General features: G+C 44.7%; 1 protein-coding gene across 1 annotated transcript in view; it reads left to right on the forward strand.

Annotated features, from left to right (window-relative positions):
* The window catches only part of wdfy3 (WD repeat and FYVE domain containing 3), a 415649-nt gene that overhangs the window by 305016 nt on the left and 90177 nt on the right, over positions 1 to 20456 (forward strand). The window contains exons 37-41 of the mRNA XM_084308124.1: positions 329 to 428; positions 590 to 750; positions 17318 to 17547; positions 19479 to 19588; positions 19808 to 19990. Coding sequence (XP_084164250.1) covers positions 329 to 428; positions 590 to 750; positions 17318 to 17547; positions 19479 to 19588; positions 19808 to 19990 — 784 coding nt within the window. The remainder of the gene's footprint in view (positions 1 to 328; positions 429 to 589; positions 751 to 17317; positions 17548 to 19478; positions 19589 to 19807; positions 19991 to 20456) is intronic.

Consider the following 20456-nt stretch of genomic DNA (forward strand, 5'->3'; position numbering starts at 1 on the left):
AGTGCGATTGGATGAAATGCTAACCTTGCCATGGACATACTTTGTGGCAGCTAACATGTTCACACTGCACATGGAAGGGACAGAGGAAAGGTTTCAACTGCAGCTAACAAAGAGCTTTCCAACCATATCTGTATTTCTCTAATCCGTACTCTCCCTACTCTGTTCTATTGAATATAAAATTATTAGAAAAGTATCTTCAACAGGTTAATACACTGGAATGAGGTGGTTATAAAATAAGGTGTTAGCAACTAAACAGTCCACCAGTCCACCATCTCTCGGCTGCTGTTGTGAATGTGTCACCATGTTCTTGGCGCTCGTCCCCTGCCAGGCGTCCCCGGAGCGCTCCACCAGGACCCAGCAGAAAGAGTTCCAGTCCTACATCCTGGACAGTGTGATGGAGCACCTGCTAGCTGCCGACGTCCTCCTTGGTAATAAAACCTTCATTAGCTGCTCACGGTACAGCAAGTTCAGGAAACCGCAAAATACCTTGATCAGCTTATCCATGTTGAATGTGCTTTCTCTCATCTCCCTCTCATCCGCCTCTCATCTCCCTCTCATCCCCCCCTCTCATCTCTTCCTCTCTCTCCAGGTGAGGATGCCTCTCTGCCCATCACCAGCGGGGGCAGCTACCAGACTCTGGTGAACAACGTGTTCTACTTCAGCCAGCGCGTGGTGGATAAGCTGTGGCAGAGCATGTTCAACAAGGACTCCAAGCTGGTGGTGGACTTCATAGTCCAGCTCATAGGACAGGTACTGGAGCTGATCATGATACATAATAATAATGGACTTCATAGTCCAGCTCATAGGACAGGTACTGGAGCTGATCATAATACATAATAATAATGGACTTCATAGTCCAGCTCATAGGACAGGTACTGGAGCTGATCATAATACATAATAATAATGATAATAATAATAATAATAATAATAATAATAATAATAATAATAATAATAATAATAATAATAATAATAATAATAATAATAATAATAATAATAATAATAATAATAATAATAATGGACTTCATAGTGCAGCTCATAGGACAGGTACTGGAGCTGATGATGATGATGATAATAATAATAATAATAATAATAATAATAATAATAATAATAATAATAATAATAATAATAATAATAATAATAATAATAATAATAATAATAATAATAATAATGGACTTCATAGTGCAGCTCATAGGACAGGTACTGGAGCTGATCATAATACATAATAATAATAATAATGGACTTCATTGTCCAGGGCCCTATTCCCCGTACCTGGTTCAACTAAGTCGATCAAGAGTCCCATTATCCCGATTCAATTAACCCGATGTTTGAAGCCGGGATTTTCCTGTTCCTCGAACGCTGATTCAGTCTCGTTAACTCGAACCAGACTTGATACTCAGGATCAGTGCGCGCGGCCGCTTCAGTTGAAAAGACAGCAGGTGTCGATAGCAGAAATCCTGATTTTCTAACGGCATTGATTGATTGATTGATTTAAAACTTTATTAACAGATTGCAGGCGGCTCAATAGCCTCGCCGACAAGTTAAATGCATAATCTATAGGCTAATTTTAAGTCCCTCATTACCCCAATCATATTATTATATTATATTTATTTAAATGTACCTGCTGGCAGTAGGTTTATGGATTGAATAATCAAATGAGATCTTGCTAGCGAAAATAATTAGTTCAACTGTTTCAGAATAAGGATACGGCTCTCTTTTCCATTGATTGATGTATGGTGGATGTTTTACTTATCTGCACTGTGGTGTGACGGTTGGTCGTTTTGTCTTTCACGCGGACGACCAGTCTTTTTCTTCTTTTTGCAATGTAGGAATAATTCAATTTGGTGCACGTTGAGAGCTATATAAAGAATGACATCCTCAATGCATGTAGATTTATAATATTTTAACTTAAAACTAGGCTACTTTTGCGTATAATCATTAATATTATATTCCAAAAAGATTATATTGGAAACGCGGGGTCTCGAACTCGGGTCGCCCGCTTGACAGGAGTGCGCACTAGCCGTTGCACCACTGTGCCAGACTGGATATATTCATTGTGTATCCATCAATGGACAAGAGACCCGTGTTTCGAATATTTTTCTTTTGAATGAAGTTTTATCTCTTTATTCTCAAATGCATTAATGTGACGTCAACGGCTCATTCAATTTCTCAAATCCGTCAAACAGCGCATCTCATCAGACATTTTAATCCCAGTTACAATATCACAATAACGTGTGAGTGATGATACAATTCAACAATCCTCAGAGTCCTCGTAATTCATAATCCACAAAAACCACAATCCACGCATAGACACTTCAATTTTATGCTTGAATGAAACACAATCGGGGCGCTCCGTTAAGCAAATCTACAGCGGAGAATATATGAAACTAATCAGAGCGAAACGGCCGATAGGTTTCATTCATTAAAAATATCCCCGCGGGATTCACATTTGCAATGCGCCGTTATTAAAATAACCACATGCAGCGTGTATCGCACTCCGAGCGCCGTATATGACGTGCATTATTTTATTTAGGACAAAGTAAATCTATAGGCTGAATATGATTTATTATCAGCATTTAGTTCTATTCTTATACATTTCAAAAGCCCCCTCTAGGAAAACGAAGCACAGAAACATAATTCTATAATATAATAGATATAATGGGATCTAGACTGTGAGAAATATTTCAGGAAGCGAGCTGGCATTTCTTTGCGGGGGCGTGGCTATGGTTCATCCAGCTAACTGAACTTAACCCTGCTCCGGACCAGGTTCAAACTTTCTGATCTGTTACCATGGTGATTTAGAAAATCCGACTTCGGGGAACAGAAAGGTCCGGCTTAAGTCAAGCTATACTGGAAATTATCCGGCTAATTCAGTTAGCCAGGTACGGGGAACGGGGCCCAGCTCATAGGACAGGTACTGGAGCTGATCATAATAATAATAATGGACTTCATAGTCCAGCTCATAGGACAGGTACTGGAGCTGATCATAATAATAATAATAATAATAATAATAATAATAATAATAATAATAATAATAATAATAATAATAATAATAATAATAATAATAATAATAATAATAATAATAATAATGAGCTGATCATAATCCATAATAATAATAATGGACTGCATAGTCCAGCTCATAGGACAGGTACTGGAGCTGATGATAATACATAATAATAATAATAATAATAATAATAATAATAATAATAATAATAATAATAATAATAATAATAATAATAATAATAATAATAATAATAATAATAATGGACTTCATAGTGCAGGGCCCTATTCCCCGTACCTGGTTCAACTAAGTCGATCAAAAGTCCCATTATCCAGATTCAATTAACCAGATGTTTGAATCCACCCTTTCCATGTTCCTCGAAGGTGGATTCAGTCTCGATAATTCGAACCAGACTTGATACTCAGGATAAGTGCGCGCGGCCGCCTCAGCTGAAAAGACAGCAGGTGTCGATCGCAGAAATCCTGATTTTCTAACGGCATTGATTGATTGATTGATTTAAAACTTTATTAACAGATTGCAGAATGGGTACAATACAGTACGGCTCAATAGCCTCGCAGACAAGTTAAATGCATAATCTATAGGCTAATTTTAAATCCCCCATTACCCCAATCAATCGGATTATATTTCTTTAAATGTGCTGCTGGCAATAGGCTTAATGGAATGTATAATCAAATGAGATCTTGCTAGCGAAAATAATTATTTCAACTCTTTCAGAATAAGTATATAAAAACAAGCCCAAAGATAAAAAGAGTATCTAATTGATACGAATTAATAGATACTTATGAGGATATCTGTACTGTATGCGCTTAGGCTTAGGTATCATGTAATATAATAAATACATCGTTCCTAAAGTTTTCAGGCCGCGACCCCCACTATTATGTAAATGTAAATGTATTATATAGAGGTGGTTGAAACATGCAAACGTTCACACGCACACATATGCATTGGAGGCTGTTAACACGCACAATAACTACACAAAATAACACAATAATCAAACAGCCATAAAATGAATACATATAGCATGTTTCATTTAGAAGGCTATAATGTTCAACTCACCTAATGAGATGGATGGGTGTAACTGAGGGGTACAATTCCCTGACTGTATTGATAAGTATGGTATTATTAAACCACTACCTCTTGTACTTTAACTTCTGGCCATCCAGTACATGATATAGATATGATGAACACTTTCCCACCTGATGAAACGAAGTCCACACAAATGTACAAATCGAATATTTTATATAGCAAAGGGTATATACAACGTTCACTTGATGACATTTATGATTTGAAATGCACTTGTATGGCAAATGAGTATTCGTAGGTAAATCAACATTGAATGTCCAATCTCTGGTTACGCAGGGAGTAAGTATACAACCCGGTTCTTTAGGGAACTATAGCGATGGTACTTAAATGATTATAGCTGGATACACTAAGGGGGGGGGGGGGGGTCCCGCTGGTTGTAAGACAGTAGGAGGGGGGGTTAGAAGAGCCGCTGGCGGTATCCCATCTGGCCGACGATTTCTTGGGAGAATTCAAAGTCTTGAACACGGTGCCCACAGAACCTCGGTCCGCAGATGAATACAGCTGGACCCTCTGGTGGACGGTAGCTGCCGGTCCACAACGGAGAGACGTGAGGCGACCTCACTGGTGTAGAGCGCCGTCTCACCTGGACTCCTCTCCGGGGGGTAGTTCCAACACTCAGCAGTGTTGGCCGTTATCCATGGAATAATCAAAGCACCCAAAGCATAATCCAAGCCGTGGAAGGCTCGCCGTCGTCCGGGTAAAGTAATCCAATGTACAGGTCTCCTCGTCCTGGCCCGGAGCTCCTCGGATGCAAGCACCACTAGTGGTCTGCCCAGCCTGGTTAAGACTCCAGATAACGTCAGGAACGATGGGGGTGCTGCTCACTTTATAACTCTAACCGAACGATGCACCATACATAATAGACTATTATTAGCTTAATAGAAATACGTCCAACTCGACGGTATAGTGCCAAACTATGACAATTCAACTATTAATCCACACGATATCTCAATGCCTATTCTGAGGCCAAGTAGGCCTTACTGCACCACACGTGCGTCGTGGGTGAGGCTTCGCGTCTGTTACTAGGTTGGAGGGTAAAGAACTAATGGACTAAAAGGAAGTTCTACTTTACTTGCGCCATATATATATGCGCTGTGAACAAATAGTACCATTCGTATTTCGCCAGACGTATTCCTACGCGGAACCGGGCTTGCCACGACATGTTGGGCGGCACGATTGAACTTGAACCTAGGGGTATGGCTGCTGGCGCCAGGTTCTCGTCCAATGGTAGAATGAAACTATTATGGGCTGTTTAGTAGACTAAAGGGATATTCAGTGCATATTGTACAAGGAATATACAGGGGATATCAAACGATATACAAATACTATTAAATATATATCCATAAATAAATATATATATTCGGTTTAATCTGATCCTTCACAACAGCCGCCCCCTAATTAGTCCCACCTAATTAGCTAAGCAGAGACAGATTAACCGCACTGTCTACCACTCAAGGTCCGCTGTAAGGGTCAGTCAACTCACAAAGTCATGGGGTCATGGTCATCATCGATAGTATCTGGGAGTCGGGGCAGTTCTATTAGCCTCGCCACGGGTCGTGTGTAAGTGCGCCCTTGGACGAGTACTTCAGCTGCTCGGACCTTGCCATCGGCACCGGTGATCACTTTGCTTACGCGGCCAGCCGGCCACATAGCTCTGGGTAGTGACTGGTCGATAATCATGACGACTGTTCCTTCTGTCAAATTGTCTCTCTCTTTTACCCACTTCTGGCGGGTCTGTAGAGACGGTAGGTAGTGGAGTAGGAAGCTGCTCCAAAACTTGTCAGCTAGTACTTGACTGTACCTCCACATTCTTCGGCCGTTCGCTTCTTCAGGCCTGTACATTGTCTGGGGTAGCGCGGGGTCCAGCCGCCCCATTAAGAGTGTGTTGGGGGTGACTGGGTCGACATCTGCTACATCACTGGAGACGTAACCGAGGGGTTTTGAGTTCAATACTCCCTCGATCTCCGTGAGGACTGTCATTAGGACTTCCTCCGCCACAGTCTGGGCCCCAAGCACGGCGTACAGGGCTGTCTTTATAGAACGTACTTCTCGTTCCCAGGTTCCACCGAAGTGGGGTGCGTTCGGGGGATTAAACTGGAAGTCAATCTGGGATGGAGCGAGGTGGGTCTTACGTTCTGGGCCCATAGCTTGGAAGCTCTCTCTCAGCTCTCTTTCTCCGCCTTTGAAGTTTGTCCCGTGATCAGACAACAATGTAGACGGTTTTCCTTTCCGTGATGTGAATCTTCGGAAGGCCATAAGGAATGAGTCTGTGCTTCTCTTCCTTGAAGTATCCAATAGCGACGTCTGATCTCCGCGAAGACTCTCTCTGCTCCTGCGTGGTGTACATCCTCGTCGTATTTCTTTATGATCAGCTCTGTGACCTTGTGTCGGCTGTTCAAGACTATCGGGTACTTAATGTCATCCGGTAGATCGGGGGCTCTCCGCAGGCGACCACCCACTCTGATGAGATTATGGGCGTCACTCTCGGGTGCCAGGTGGAGCAGTCTGCTGTCTGATGGGACGGGCTTTCCTCCCTGTAGACAGTCTAGCTCATCGGGGAACGAGTCTCTCTGGGCTCGTTGTAGTAGAAGAAGTTCTGCTTCTTCGTAGTCAGCTGCTGAAATGTCAGTGGTGGACTGAATCTCTGGGTGGTGCCACAGGAATGTCTTTAGCTGCGCACTCTCTAGGGTAATGCAGTCATCTATGTTGGGGTCTGTGGAGGCGACTGTGCTCAGTCCACAGAACATAGGTTTCTTGTTCTCAGCCTCCTCGTTACTTGCTTCCCGTGGGGTGGGCGTAGGCCACTCTTCTTCCGGGAGCTTGAGGAATTCTGGTCCGTCACTGTAGATGTTGCGACGGGTGAGGTCATCCAGGGACATTCCCCGGGTGATGACGTCAGCTGGGTTGTGTTTGGTGTCCACATACCGCCAGCTCGCTGCTTCTGTTAACTCTTGAATCTCGGTGACTCTGACTCCCACGAAGACTTTGTATCTGCATGAATCAGACTTGATCCATGTGAGTACTGTCGTGGAATCTGACCACAAGATTGTTCTGTGCACCGGAATGGTGAGTTCACGTTGGATTAACGTGGCTAGATGCGCTCCTGCTAGGGCTGCGCAGAGCTCTAGACGCGGGATAGATTGTTGCTTTCGTGGGGCTATTCTTGAGCGAGCCAGGATGAAAGCAGTGTGTATCTTTCCTCCCTTCTCTTGGGCACGCAAGTAGGCCACCGATCCATAGGCTACTTCGGAGGCGTCGCTGAAGACGTGTAGATCAATCTTGCATGTCTCTGGCCTCACTGTGGATGGGAAGTAGCTGCGGCGTATATTGACGCCTGGGAGTGAGCGGAGTTCCGTCTCCCACTCTCTCCATGTTGAGGCAAGGTGTGCGGGTATTGGGTCGTCCCAGCCCTGGTCCTTGTCCCATAGTGCTCGTACAATCATCTTTGCCCTGGGGGTGTAAGGTAGAATACATCCCAATGGGTCATATTGTCTGGCGAGTGTTCTGTACACACTCCGTCTGGTGGTCGGTGTCGCCGTCGACCTTCCCTGCTCTGGAGTCAGGGGTTTGTGTCTATAGTGGAGCGAGTCTGTTTTGAAGCGCCAGACTAGTCCTAGTGTCATTTCTTGGGCTTCTCCTGGGATGGTCGCCATCCAGGTCTCGCTGCTGGCAGCCTTGTCCGCGGGGGAGAGGCTGCGCAATACGTGCGGGTCACTGCTGGCCCACTGCCTGAGATCAAAGCCGCCTTTGATCAGGGAGGCGCGTAGCTTGATTAGGAGAGCCTCGGCTTCTTCTTGAGTCAAAACGCTTTGTAAACAGTTGTCCACGTAGAAACTGTTCTTCACACTGTGTCGGACCTCTTCATCTGCTGCTGGGTCCTCTGCGACGTGTTTCTGTAGTGCAAATGTAGCACAGCACGGGCTGCATGTGGTTCCGAAGGGGAGTACTTCCCACTGGTAGATGGCTGGGTTCTCATCTCCGATCCTCTCTCTCCATAGGAACCGCAGCAGGGGCTTGTCCTCCTCCACTAGTCTCACCTGCAGGAACATCCCTTTGATATCCCCGCTGATAGCCACCTTGTCCTGGCGGAAGCGCAGTAGCACGCCTAGTAGGGAGGGGCCGAGTGTGGGGCCGGGCAAGAGCTCTTTATTCAGATTTTGGGATCCGATCTGGTAGCTGCAGTTAAACACAATGCGATCCTTGCCGTTGTGGTGGACCTTGTGATGCGGCACGTACCATGATTCGGTCGTCTGATCGGCCTCTTTAATGTCAATCTTTGTCACGTGTCCCGCTGTGATTAGCTTCTCAATCTCAGCGCGGTACACACCCTCTTGAGCGGGGTCTTTGGCTAGGCGCCGCTCCGTGTTCAATAGATAGCGCTCCGTGGCGTCTTTCTTTGCGTGAAAGGTGGGCATTCCCTCTCGCCTCAGGAGTGGAGTTGCGTATCTCATCACTCCGCCGACTGTGACTCTCTTTGTCCCTTGCTCGAGTAGGTTGATGGCGTAGATGTCTTCTTTAGAACGAATATCTTTCTTTTCGTTCTTAAAGGGCATTGTCTCTAGTGTCCATAGCCTCTCGACATGCTGCAGGAGAGTGGTGTCTTCTTCTGTCGTTCTGGAGTGGAGGCAGCTAGTGGCTGCTGTTCGGTTGAGAGATTTGGCGAGGGGGCCTTGTAGTGTCCACCCTAGGCGGGTCTCGACTGCTGCAGGACAGCCTCGGGGTCCTGTATGGACCCGGTCAATCGGGACTATGAGTTCTGCATGGTCGGAGCCTATCAGCAGGGTCGGGGTAGCGCCGTCTATGAGCGGGATAGGTAGTTGTCGCCAGTGCATGTGAGCGGATCGGAGCGTGAGCGGCGCGGGGCGCGGAGCGGCCGGTTTTGACGTGAGCGAGGAGTGGGTTTTAAAATGAGTCGGCGCGACGTCCGGAGCGAGAGTTCTCCTCCGCTCCAATCCACTCCAGGCCGCTCACAGTGGTTTAACACTGTTGATGTAATATATACATGCAGTACAATGTCAAAGCAACAGATGGCGATGTACAAACATGAAGGCCATTTTCAACCAATGAGAAGGGTTCAGGCTTCGTCACTGTAGAGACGCCCACCATAGATATCTATGACGCCCACACTCACTCTCCTGTTAGAAAAGGTATCGACGCCATTGTTGTTGACGTTAGCTTACATGCTAACGTTAATGGCAGCGACCATAGCATTGTGGCTCGGCTAGCCTATCATCGCTTAATAGAACTAGTGAATGGATAAACAACGTTATTTAACATTGCAGAATGGCTACAATTACAATGCGGCTCAATACAAACAATTGTTAAGGGGCCCAGGGGGTGTAGACTGTTGTAGTTTGAGCTCATTTACACCATGCTCCAAAAAAGAAAAAGAAAAACTGCCGAGCGATCTGGCGCGGGGAGCGGGGAGCGCTCGATTCAAGGTGAGTGGGGAGCGAGCGGAGAGCGACTTGGGGGCGGGGTCAACATGAGCGATTAGCGGAGCGGACCAAGCTTTAAAGAGCGAAGAGCGGATTTCTCGGCCGCGCCGATCCGCTCACGTGGTCTGGTTGTCGCAGGTGCACATATTTATCCATCAACTTGGCGATGGGGTAGGTGTACTGCGATAGTCCTATTTCTTGGCTGGTGAAAGCATTTGTAATCCTATACCGTCGCTCTGGCTGCCCGTTTGCTGCGATAGTGAAGGAGACATTCTCGCCCTTTATCGTCTTTAAATCTCTTCTTATTGTCCGAATCGTCATTTCGTTCTCGCTCCCCCGCAGTCCCAGCTGGGCCGCAGCGGACGCGAGCAGAAGGGTCTTCTCTGACCCGTCATCAAGGACGGCGTAAGTGTCCATGACTTTATCTTGGTAGCTCAATGTCACACGGACTACCTTTAAGAGCACTTGGGCGCCGCTGCTGCTGGCGGGGTCAATGTACATGACACTTGCCTTGGTGCCGCTCGATGGTGCAGGTGAAGGCCGTCTTCTGTTACTGTCGTGTAGTATATCTAGATGGGCTCCGTCGCACCGACTGCACCTTTTCTTTAGGCGGCATTCGGCTGCCATGTGACTGCGCGCACATCGGTAACAGCGCCTGTTGGACTTTATCCATTGACTCACTTCTTCTGCATTCATCTTTGTGAACAGGTCACATTGTGACAGCCAGTGTTCTTTCTCACAGTAGGGGCACATCATCTTCCACTTCTCTTTTCTCGAGGGGGTACTGTGGCTCTTACTGCTCGGTACTGACTCTGATTGGTGCATGACAGTCACCGATCTTCTTCCATCATTTATTCTCCTGGGTCCCTCTCTGGAGCTTGGCGTGCTCCGCCCGAACGTATCCAGTCGTAAGCTGCTGACTTCTCTCGCCAGGAAGTCGGCTAGATCAAGGAGGGATGGTTCGGGGCCGTTAGGATCCCGGTAGTCCCTCTGCCGCCTAAAACGCTCTTGTCTTGCAGGTGGCAGCTTCTCCAAAATCCTCTCGACGTTAGAGTTGGCGTATAGCTCATGCATGCCCTTTTCCCGTTGCGCTCCCAGCATCCCTACCAGGGACTGCACTTTGATTGACAGGTCGTCTAATGAGCGATTGTCTGTTGCTGGGGGTAGGCGATCAATATGTCTTATCTCTTGGATTACGTAATCCCATATACGTCCATATCTCTGGTCCAGCGCTGCTAGGGCCGCGGTGTATGGGGTCGTAGAGGTGGCATAGGCTAGCGCTATATTGTGCGCTCGCGGTACTTTCAGGTGCTTCAGTAATATTGCATACTTGTGGCGTTCATCAGCGACATCCACCATCATTGTCTCTAAGCACATCCGGAGCTCCGTGTACTGTGCTCGATTCTCATAGGTGAAGTCTGGAAACGACGGCGTGGCAATGTATGACGCCGTGGATGGCTGATACATCGGCGAGCGTCGTCCGGGTAAAGTAATCCAATGTACAGGTCTCCTCGTCCTGGCCCGCAGCTCCTCGATGCAAGCACCACTAGTGGTCTGCCCAGCCTGGTTAAGACTCCAGATAACGTCAGGAACGATGGGGGTGCTGCTCACTTTATAACTCTAACCGAACGATGCACCATACATAATAGACTATTATTAGCTTAATAGAAATACGTCCAACTCGACGGTATAGTGCCAAACTATGACAATTCAACTATTAATCCACACGATATCTCAATGCCTATTCTGAGGCCAAGTAGGCCTTACTGCACCACACGTGCGTCGTGGGTGAGGCTTCGCGTCTGTTACTAGGTTGGAGGGTAAAGAACTAATGGACTAATGGAAGTTCTACTTTACTTGCGCCATATATATATGCGCTGTGAACAAATAGTACCATTCGTATTTCGCCAGACGTATTCCTACGCGGAACCGGGCTTGCCACGACATGTTGGGCGGCACGATTGAACTTGAACCTAGGGGTATGGCTGCTGGCGCCAGGTTCTCGTCCAATGGTAGAATGAAACTATTATGGGCTGTTTAGTAGACTAAAGGGATATTCAGTGCATATTGTACAAGGAATATACAGGGGATATCAAACGATATACAAATACTATTAAATATATATCCATAAATAAATATATATATTCGGTTTAATCTGATCCTTCACAACAATGGGCATAGTCTGGGTTAAATTTTGGAGACAGCGACTCGGAGATCATCCTCCACATTCATTCAGACGTGATCTGTACTTATTTTTTATATAAGTCAGTGCAGATAATGTTTTTTCGAATAGGTAGGTATAGCTGTGCGTATTCCCCCTCAATTGATATCTAGTCGGCATCGGAGGTGGGCAGCGAGCTGGGACGCATTCTCCATCAGAAACAAGCGCGCTGCATCCCGCAGCTCAAACAAGTGTCGTGCAGTATATAGGAAATCCATAGGCTGAATATGATTTATTATCAGCATTTTAGGTCTATTATTTTACATTGCAAAAGCATTTCTTTTACCAGTTTAATGTATTTTAATTGTTTTTAATTATAGGCCTATTTCACACATTCTATGAAATCAATACATTCTGGAAATCATCTCTCGAAAACATTATTCAGAATGGTATAATGGGATCAAAGACCACCTACGGGAGGCTGCAATTCGAAACTGGCCCCCGTAAATGTCCAAACACCCCCTCCCACCCACCCACCCCCTCCCAATGTACAGTTTCCTCCCCCTCGTATATATATTTTCTGTTAGGATCTCTGTTTAACAGTACTGTATATTTGCATATCTTGTATGTCACAAATGTAACAGTACTGTATATCTGTATGTCATAAATGTCATTATGAATTGAAAATGGGGGACCCTGATGTAAACAAGATGAAAGTCTTTCTCTGGGTCTGCATCCCCTTAACAATTGTGTGTATTGAGCCGTACTGTATTGTACCCCATTCTGCAATCTGTTAATAAAGTTTCCAATCAATCAATCAATATCTGAGGAAGGGAGCTGCCATTTTGTTCCGTGGGAGTGGCCAGCTTATATCCAGCTAACTGAACTAAACCCTTCTCCGGAGCAGGTTAAAACTTTTCGATCTGTTGCCATAGCGACTTAGAAAATCCGACGTCGGGGAACGGAAATGTCTGGCTTAAGTCAAGCTATGCTGAAAATTATCCGGCTAACTCAGTTAGCCAGGTATGGGGAATAGGGCCCAGCTCATAGGACAGGTACTGGAGCTGATAATAATAATAATAATAATAATAATAATAATAATAATAATAATAATAATAATAATAATAATAATAATAATAATAATAATAATAATAATAATAATAATAATAATAATAATAATAATAATAATAATAATAATAATAATAATGGACTTCATAGTCCAGCTCATAGGACAGGTACTGGGCCCCGTTCCCCGTACCTGGCTAACTGAGTTAGCCGGATAATTTTCAGCATAGCTTGACTTAAGCCAGACCTTTCCATTCCCCGACGCTCGATTGTCTAAATCACTATGACAACAGATCAAAAAGTTTGAACCTGGTCCGGAGCAGGGTTAAAGGATAACTCCACTATTTTGGGAAATTAGCTTACCGTAATTCCTCTAATAGTAACCGGTATTCAATTAAAAACCGGGTCTCTATTAATGACCGGGTGCGCTGTTGAGCTAAGCAATTATAAGCCGGCCTCCTAATACAAGCCGGGTTTCATGTATATTAGAGGAATTACGGTATTTCCCTCAACGGATTTACCATAGGCAATATATTTTGTTATTGGTGTTATATGCTGGCCTGGCTGTGCAGTAAATACCATATAATGGTATGGTGTTAATGTTTACCAAGAGAGTAAGCCTACCTCAGAATTGTATAAAACGAAGTTATTATTATTATACCAGTATTGTGATTGCACTATTTTACTTTATTTAACTTTTTTTGACCACCTGTAATTGCACTGTTTACTACCGTATTTCATACAGTACTTGGTTTCAATAAATGAACCCAGTACATTTTACTGGGTTCAAACTGACACAAAATGTTGATTTATTCATTATGATCTGTTTGAAAATTAGAAATATAGGCCTCTCTCTTATACATGCCTCCTCCTAATACAAGCCTGGTATCCGCTACAGTTGAAACAAATACAAGCCGGGGTTACTATTAGAGGAATTACGGTATTTAACATCTTCCCTGGAGTTAGACAAGAAGATGCATACCTTTTTTGTCTCTGTGCGTGCATTTTAGCTTTGGGAATAGATGCTCCGTTAGCATAGCTTAGCTTCATCACTGGAAGTGAGGCAGGACAGTAGCCTTACAGTGCCTTACAGTGTATTGCAAGGTCTGACATTGACCAAACTTGATATGCATGACCTTGGTGGGCTCTAGGTCAACTCCTGAAAAGGGGGTCAATGTCAGACTTTGCAATCAAAAGTTAGAGGGCTAATAACCCTTGCCATAATTTCAGTGCGCCCCTAACTTTTGATTGCAAGGTCTGACATTGACCCCCTTTTCAGGAGTTGACCTAGAGCCCACCAAGGTCATGCATATCAAGTTTGGTCAATGTCAGACCTTGCAATACACTGTAAGGCACTGTAAGGCTACTGTCCTGCCTCACTTCCAGTGATGAAGCTATGCTATTCACCCGAGGGGCCCTAGACGAGGACCGTGTGGATTATGTACACTGGATAACCTACCGACGACTGCATAGCCCTTTTCGGCTGGATTATATTTGCTTTTGGTCCTGTAATTAATGGAGCGGAGAATCGCCGACACCCACAAGTGTGTGGGATTTAACCTGTGAGGAGCCACGTCGAGTCTGCCTCTCAGAAGTCTGAGGCCGGCTAGCTTTCTTCCATGTGGAGCTACATGCTACGGAGAACAGCTGTATTCGTCTGCGGATCAAGATCTTATTGCACCGTCTCCTGTACTCGGAGTCTCCTTATCATCGTTGACCCAGACTCTACTACCGACAGATCCTCTACCCTTGCTGGCTTACAACCGGGGGGACCCTACCAGTATCTCCCGCTATATTACTAGTGTACCATAGATATAATTCCCTAAGATTCAGGTTGTATGATTATCTCCTGCGTAATATGAGAATGGACATTCGTTATTGATTTGCCTACGCACATTCCTTTGCCTTATAAGCGCATCTAGAGTGAAGTAAAGTAAAGTATATTATGTACCTTTTGCTGCTAATAAATACTTAAATCCAGTTTTGTGTGGAACCGAGTCATTGTGGGGAAGTGTTCATCATTAGATACCTGTGTACTGTATGGCCAGTAGGAATGTACATAAGACGGTAGTGGTTTAATGATACCATACTTATCAATACAGTCAGGGAACACCCCTCAGTTACAATAATAATAATAATAATAATAATAATAATAATAATAATAATAATAATAATAATAATAATAATAATAATAATAATAATGGACTTCATATTCCAGCTCATAGGACAGGTACTGGAGCTGATCATAATAATAATAATAATAATAATAATAATAATAATAATAATAATAATAATAATAATAATAATAATAATAGCTTGCATTTATATAGCGCCTTTTAAGAAACCCAAGTACGCTTTACAAGGCAACAAAAAAAGACACATAATAAACAAAATAAATAATAATAACAATAAAGGACAGGTTGACTGTGTTCAGGGCCGTCTTGAATGAGTCCAAGGATCTAGCAGAGCAGATCTCAGCCGGGAGAGAGTTCCAGAGGGTGGGGGCCGCAACAGTGTCCCCTACTTCTCTACACAGTGTCCTCTACTTCTCTACACAGTGTCCTCTACTTCTCTACACAGTGTCCTCTACTTCTCTACACAGTGTCCTCTACTTCTCTACACAGTGTCCCCTACTTCTCTACACAGTGTCCTCTACTTCTCTACACAGTGTCCTCTACTTCTCTACACAGTGTCCTCTACTTCTCTACACAGTGTCCTCTACTTCTCTACACAGTGCCCTCTACTTCTCTACACAGTGTCCTCTACTTCTCTACAGTGTCCTCTACTTCTCTACACAGTGTCCTCTACTTCTCTACACAGTGTCCTCTACTTCTCTACACAGTGTCCTCTACTTCTCTACACAGTGTCCTCTACTTCTCTACACAGTGTCCTCTACTTCTCTACACAGTGTCCTCTACTTCTCTACACAGTGCCCTCTACTTCTCTACACAGTGTCCTCTACTTCTCTACACAGTGCCCTCTACTTCTCTACACAGTGCCCTCTACTTCTCTACACAGTGCCCTCTACTTCTCTACACAGTGTCCTCTACTTCTCTACACAGTGTCCTCTACTTCTCTACACAGTGTCCTCTACTTCTCTACACAGTGTCCTCTACTTCTCTACACAGTGCCCTCTACTTCTCTACACAGTGTCCTCTACTTCTCTACACAGACAGTGTCCTCTGCTACTAAATCTGTGGAATGTTTGTGGTCGCACAGGTATTAAAAATGCTCTTCCTTGTTGGTGTTGCGTTCTTGTCCATCTCTGAACGTCACTTAAGACAGGAGGCCTCTGTCTACCGCGAGTCCTCCTCCAGGCTATTAAGACCGGTGATGCAGGCCCTGATTGCATTAGCCAGTCAGCATTCATCCAAACCACCAACAACAACATCCATCACTCTCTTTAGTCCGTAGAAGGCCACAGAATTAGATATAGTCGTAATTTAATTTTGACCGCTGAATGATGGACACCTTTCATTGGTGTTCGCGCCGGTGTGGGCGGGTGTTCCCCGCTGTATAAAAGGCCAGGAGACTATGCTAGCTGGGTGTACGTCAGCCCTCTGCAGCTAATCTCTCCTCCTATGTGTTTTATGAACTTTGCACCATGCTCTCGCGTGGCGGCTGAAGTGGCGGACCGCTGTGGAAGGGAGCAGATTAGGAGATTAGCCTCCAAATACATTTTTCGTGCCATAAAGCGCCATTGTTTCTGATCGTTTATTTTTGTCAACCGTTGTCGTTTTGGTTCTCTTGAAGCAATTAATTTAGTCTCCCACCTTCAACTCTCCCAACAAATGTGACGTTTGTACAGTAGGAACCCCTAGAGGTGCAGGTAAGCATCTCGGTTCACTGAATAAGGTTCAGGTCTTGTGTTCACTTTGTGTCTTTCTCTCAGAGTATAGATGACAAGTCAGTACCCTCGACAGTCCCTGGCTTAACCCTGAGTTAACAACTTGCTGAAACAAAGCTTTTTATTGTCTTATTTAAACTTTTAAGTTTAAAACTATTAAAGTTCTTCTCTGCTTTTTTCCGGTTTTTGATATTCCATACAGTTTTGCTATAGCTGTCCCTCAAACTTTGCTCAAATGCTGTGGGTGGGGCTTATGTGTAAATTATGTCTGAGTGACCTTGATAAATTAGGTGCCATTTGGCCAATAGGTGGCGATGTAGGCGCATCTTAAATTGAAATGACCATAATGCGCCTGTTTGTCCTTCGCGCATATCTTGAGAACCGTTCATCCGATGGGTTTCACACTTGGTGCGTGCATTGCAGAACGCTGAAGAATACTGCCATCCTCTAGAACGCTGCAAACGGGCACTGCACTAGTAATAAACAATAAACCACACATACTTAAATAGGGCCAATAAACCAAATCCTCTTTTCAACAGCTGAATTTCACACATCTATTTCCCCCCCCCTTCCCACCATAAATCCTCTTTCTTTAACCACATTCCCCCCTCTCTCTCTCGCTCTCTTGCTCTCTCTTGCTCGCTCACTCTCTCTCTCTCTCTTGCTCGCTCGCTCTCTTGCTCGCTCTCTCTCTCTCTCTCCAGTCTAAGAGGCGTTCCCAGGGCCTGTCCCTGGACTCCATCTACCACTGTCTGAACCGCACAGTGCTCTACCAGTTATGCCGGCCCCACAAGACGGTGGCTCAGCAGGTGGCCCTGCTGGACGCCCTGCGGGTGCTGACCGTCAACCGTAACCTGGTGCTGGGCCCCGGGAACCACGACCAGGACTTTGTGGCCTGCCTGGCCCACTGCTTCATCTGCCTGCACAGCGGGAGGTAAGGGGGAGGTGACTCACACACACAACAACAACAACAACAACAACAACAACGACTCGATTGTTGCAATCTGTGATGCTATAGTCGCTATGATTGAGTAATCGGTCAAAAGGGGACATTTTGGTTTGGGTGTGACATTGTGACATCATCGAAGCGATGCGATTCTGAACAGCTTTTTAAGCATGTTAATCCAAAGACTTCAAACCCTGGTCAAATAGCTAGGAGTACACGTGTAATTTCCCCTGAGCACATAAAGAACATTTCAGACTGCACTGCCGAATCCATACACAGACAAAGCAAAACCCATTTTCCACAATATGTCCCCTGTAAGTTTGTCATGTATGATAGGTCTATTATTTGGCATAAGCACAGTGTTTGGTTTTGATTGAATATCTTACACTTGGTTTGAGACTGAACAGAGAATATGGTACACTGGTTTGAGACTGAACAGAGAATATCTTACACTGGTTTGAGACTGAACAGTGAATATGTTACACTGGTTTGAGACTGAACAGTGAATATGTTACACTGGTTTGAGACTGAACAGAGAATAATATGTTACACTGGTTTGAGACTGAACAGAGAATATGTTACACTGGTTTGAGACTGAACAGAGAATATGTTACACTGGTTTGAGACTGAACAGTGAATATGTTACACTGGTTTGAGACTGAACAGTGAATAATATGTTACACTGGTTTGAGACTGAACAGTGAATATGTTACACTGGTTTGAGACTGAACAGTGAATAATATGTTACACTGGTTTGAGACTGAACAGTGAATATGTTACACTGGTTTGAGACTGAACAGTGAATATGTTACACTGGTTTGAGACTGAACAGTGAATATGTTACACTGGTTTGAGACTGAACAGTGAATATGTTACACTGGTTTGAGACTGAACAGTGAATATGTTACACTGGTTTGAGACTGAACAGTGAATATGTTACACTGGTTTGAGACTGAACAGTGAATAATATGGTACACTGGTTTGAGACTGAACAGTGTGCATTTAGTATAACTGAGATGTAGAAATAGATTTGATAAAAAACTAAAATAATAATGCAGCTTGAGGTGTAAATAATTATGACCTTAAAGAAACTGTTTTCTGCCATGGGGCTCTTTGGAATATGAGCTTATTTTATGTCCTAATGGAGAGGGTGTCTCGTTTCAATTAGTCACAGCACCATCTACTAACTCACACTAAGTGACCCTCATAATAATGATGTCACTTAGGAACTGGAAAGCTCTCCCCCGTCGGAAAATACATTGTGTGTCTTTTTCGGACTTTCCTTGCTGTTTACAAACGAAGCTCGGAACGTTCACACTCACAAAAACATGTTCTGAAATCAGGAATACCGTAGGCTACAGGTCAAATGCTCTGTCTTAATGTGATCACAATGGCAGCCGAGTCATGACCATGTAGCACAAGCTAGCCGCAACTTACGTGTCCATTCAGAATCATTAGAATGTTCTGAGCCAACCCTAGTGTGTGTGTGTGTGTGTGTGTGTGTGTGTGTGTGTGTGTGTGTGTGTGTGTGTGTGGGAGCGTGAGCTTGTCAAAGGCAGCATGTTGAGTTGGAGGTGTGTGCATCATGTGAGAAAATCCATAGATGAAAGTGAGGGTTTAAACTCCAGGTAATGCAATAATACATTTGTTTGTCACACCACAGACAGGTATTAACCACCCAGCCAAATTTGAATGATTAAACGCTTTGCTATGCTACACTTGTCAACTCCAGGAGAACCATGCTAATGCGCTTTAGTTTTATAGTGATGGACAGGTTATGCTAATGCTCTGTCGTTTTTATATAGTGTTAGGGGAGACATGACAAAGTTTAACAACCAATGTGATAAACGATCAACAACACACAGACTGGTGTGTCTGATGACTCACTCAACTGAACAACTGTGTGTGTGTGTGTGCAGTAGTGTGGAGGGCTTCGGTTTGGAGGCTGAGGCACGGATGACCACCTGGCACGTCATGATGCCGTCAGAGAACGAGGCTGACTCGTCCCACAGCCAGGACGTCAGTGAAGGTAATGCTGTGCGTGTGCGCGTGTGTGCATATGTGTGTGTACACATACATTCTCTGTTTGCTCATGTGGGTGGATAGTCTGGCATTGAGGTGTGAATGTGGGAGCCTGGGTGTGTCTGTGTATTAGCCTCTGTAGATATTCAAACAACAATACTATACACATGTAGCTTTAATGATGACGGTTTCACTGTTTTAACTCCTCCACCACCTTCGCTCCCAGGCCGCCAGCTGCTGCTGAAGGCAGTGAACAGGGTCTGGACGGAGCTGATGCACAGCAAGCGCCAGATGCTGGAGGACATCTTCAAGGTGTCCCTGCCCACCAACGACAGGGGACACGTGGACATCGCCACCGCCCGGCCCGCCCTGGAGGAGCACGCGCTCAAGAGCTGGCAGAACCACCTGGGTGAGGGGGCACGCAGGAGGACACACACACACACACATGCGCACAAACCTTGGAGCAGCTCACAGTGGAGCAGTCCTCTGGACCAGTTAAAACAGTTAAACTAATCCTGCGCCTACATATACAGTATATATATATAAATAAATATATATAAAGAATATTCAGCTGATATATCAATATCTGGCTGTAATTTATATGTATTCTTACTCAGTGGTGTTCGTGTCTTGGAAGCGATGACATAACCAGCTCTCAGTCACCTTGTTTTGCAAATTAAATAATCTGTCTGGGAGCTTCGCCAACACACATGATCTGATACTGTTTAGCCCTTCTCTCTCTCTCTCTCTCTCTCTCTCTCTCTCTCTCTCTCTCTCTCTCTCTCTCTCTCTCTCTCTCTCTCACTCTCACTCTCACTCTTACTCTCACTCTCTCTCTCACTCCCCTTTCTCTCTCGGTTTTTCACTTTGTCTTT

This window comes from Notolepis coatsorum, assembly GCF_963971535.1.
Source record: "Notolepis coatsorum genome assembly, chromosome: 1".
In the NCBI taxonomy this organism is placed as follows: domain Eukaryota; kingdom Metazoa; phylum Chordata; class Actinopteri; order Aulopiformes; family Paralepididae; genus Notolepis; species Notolepis coatsorum.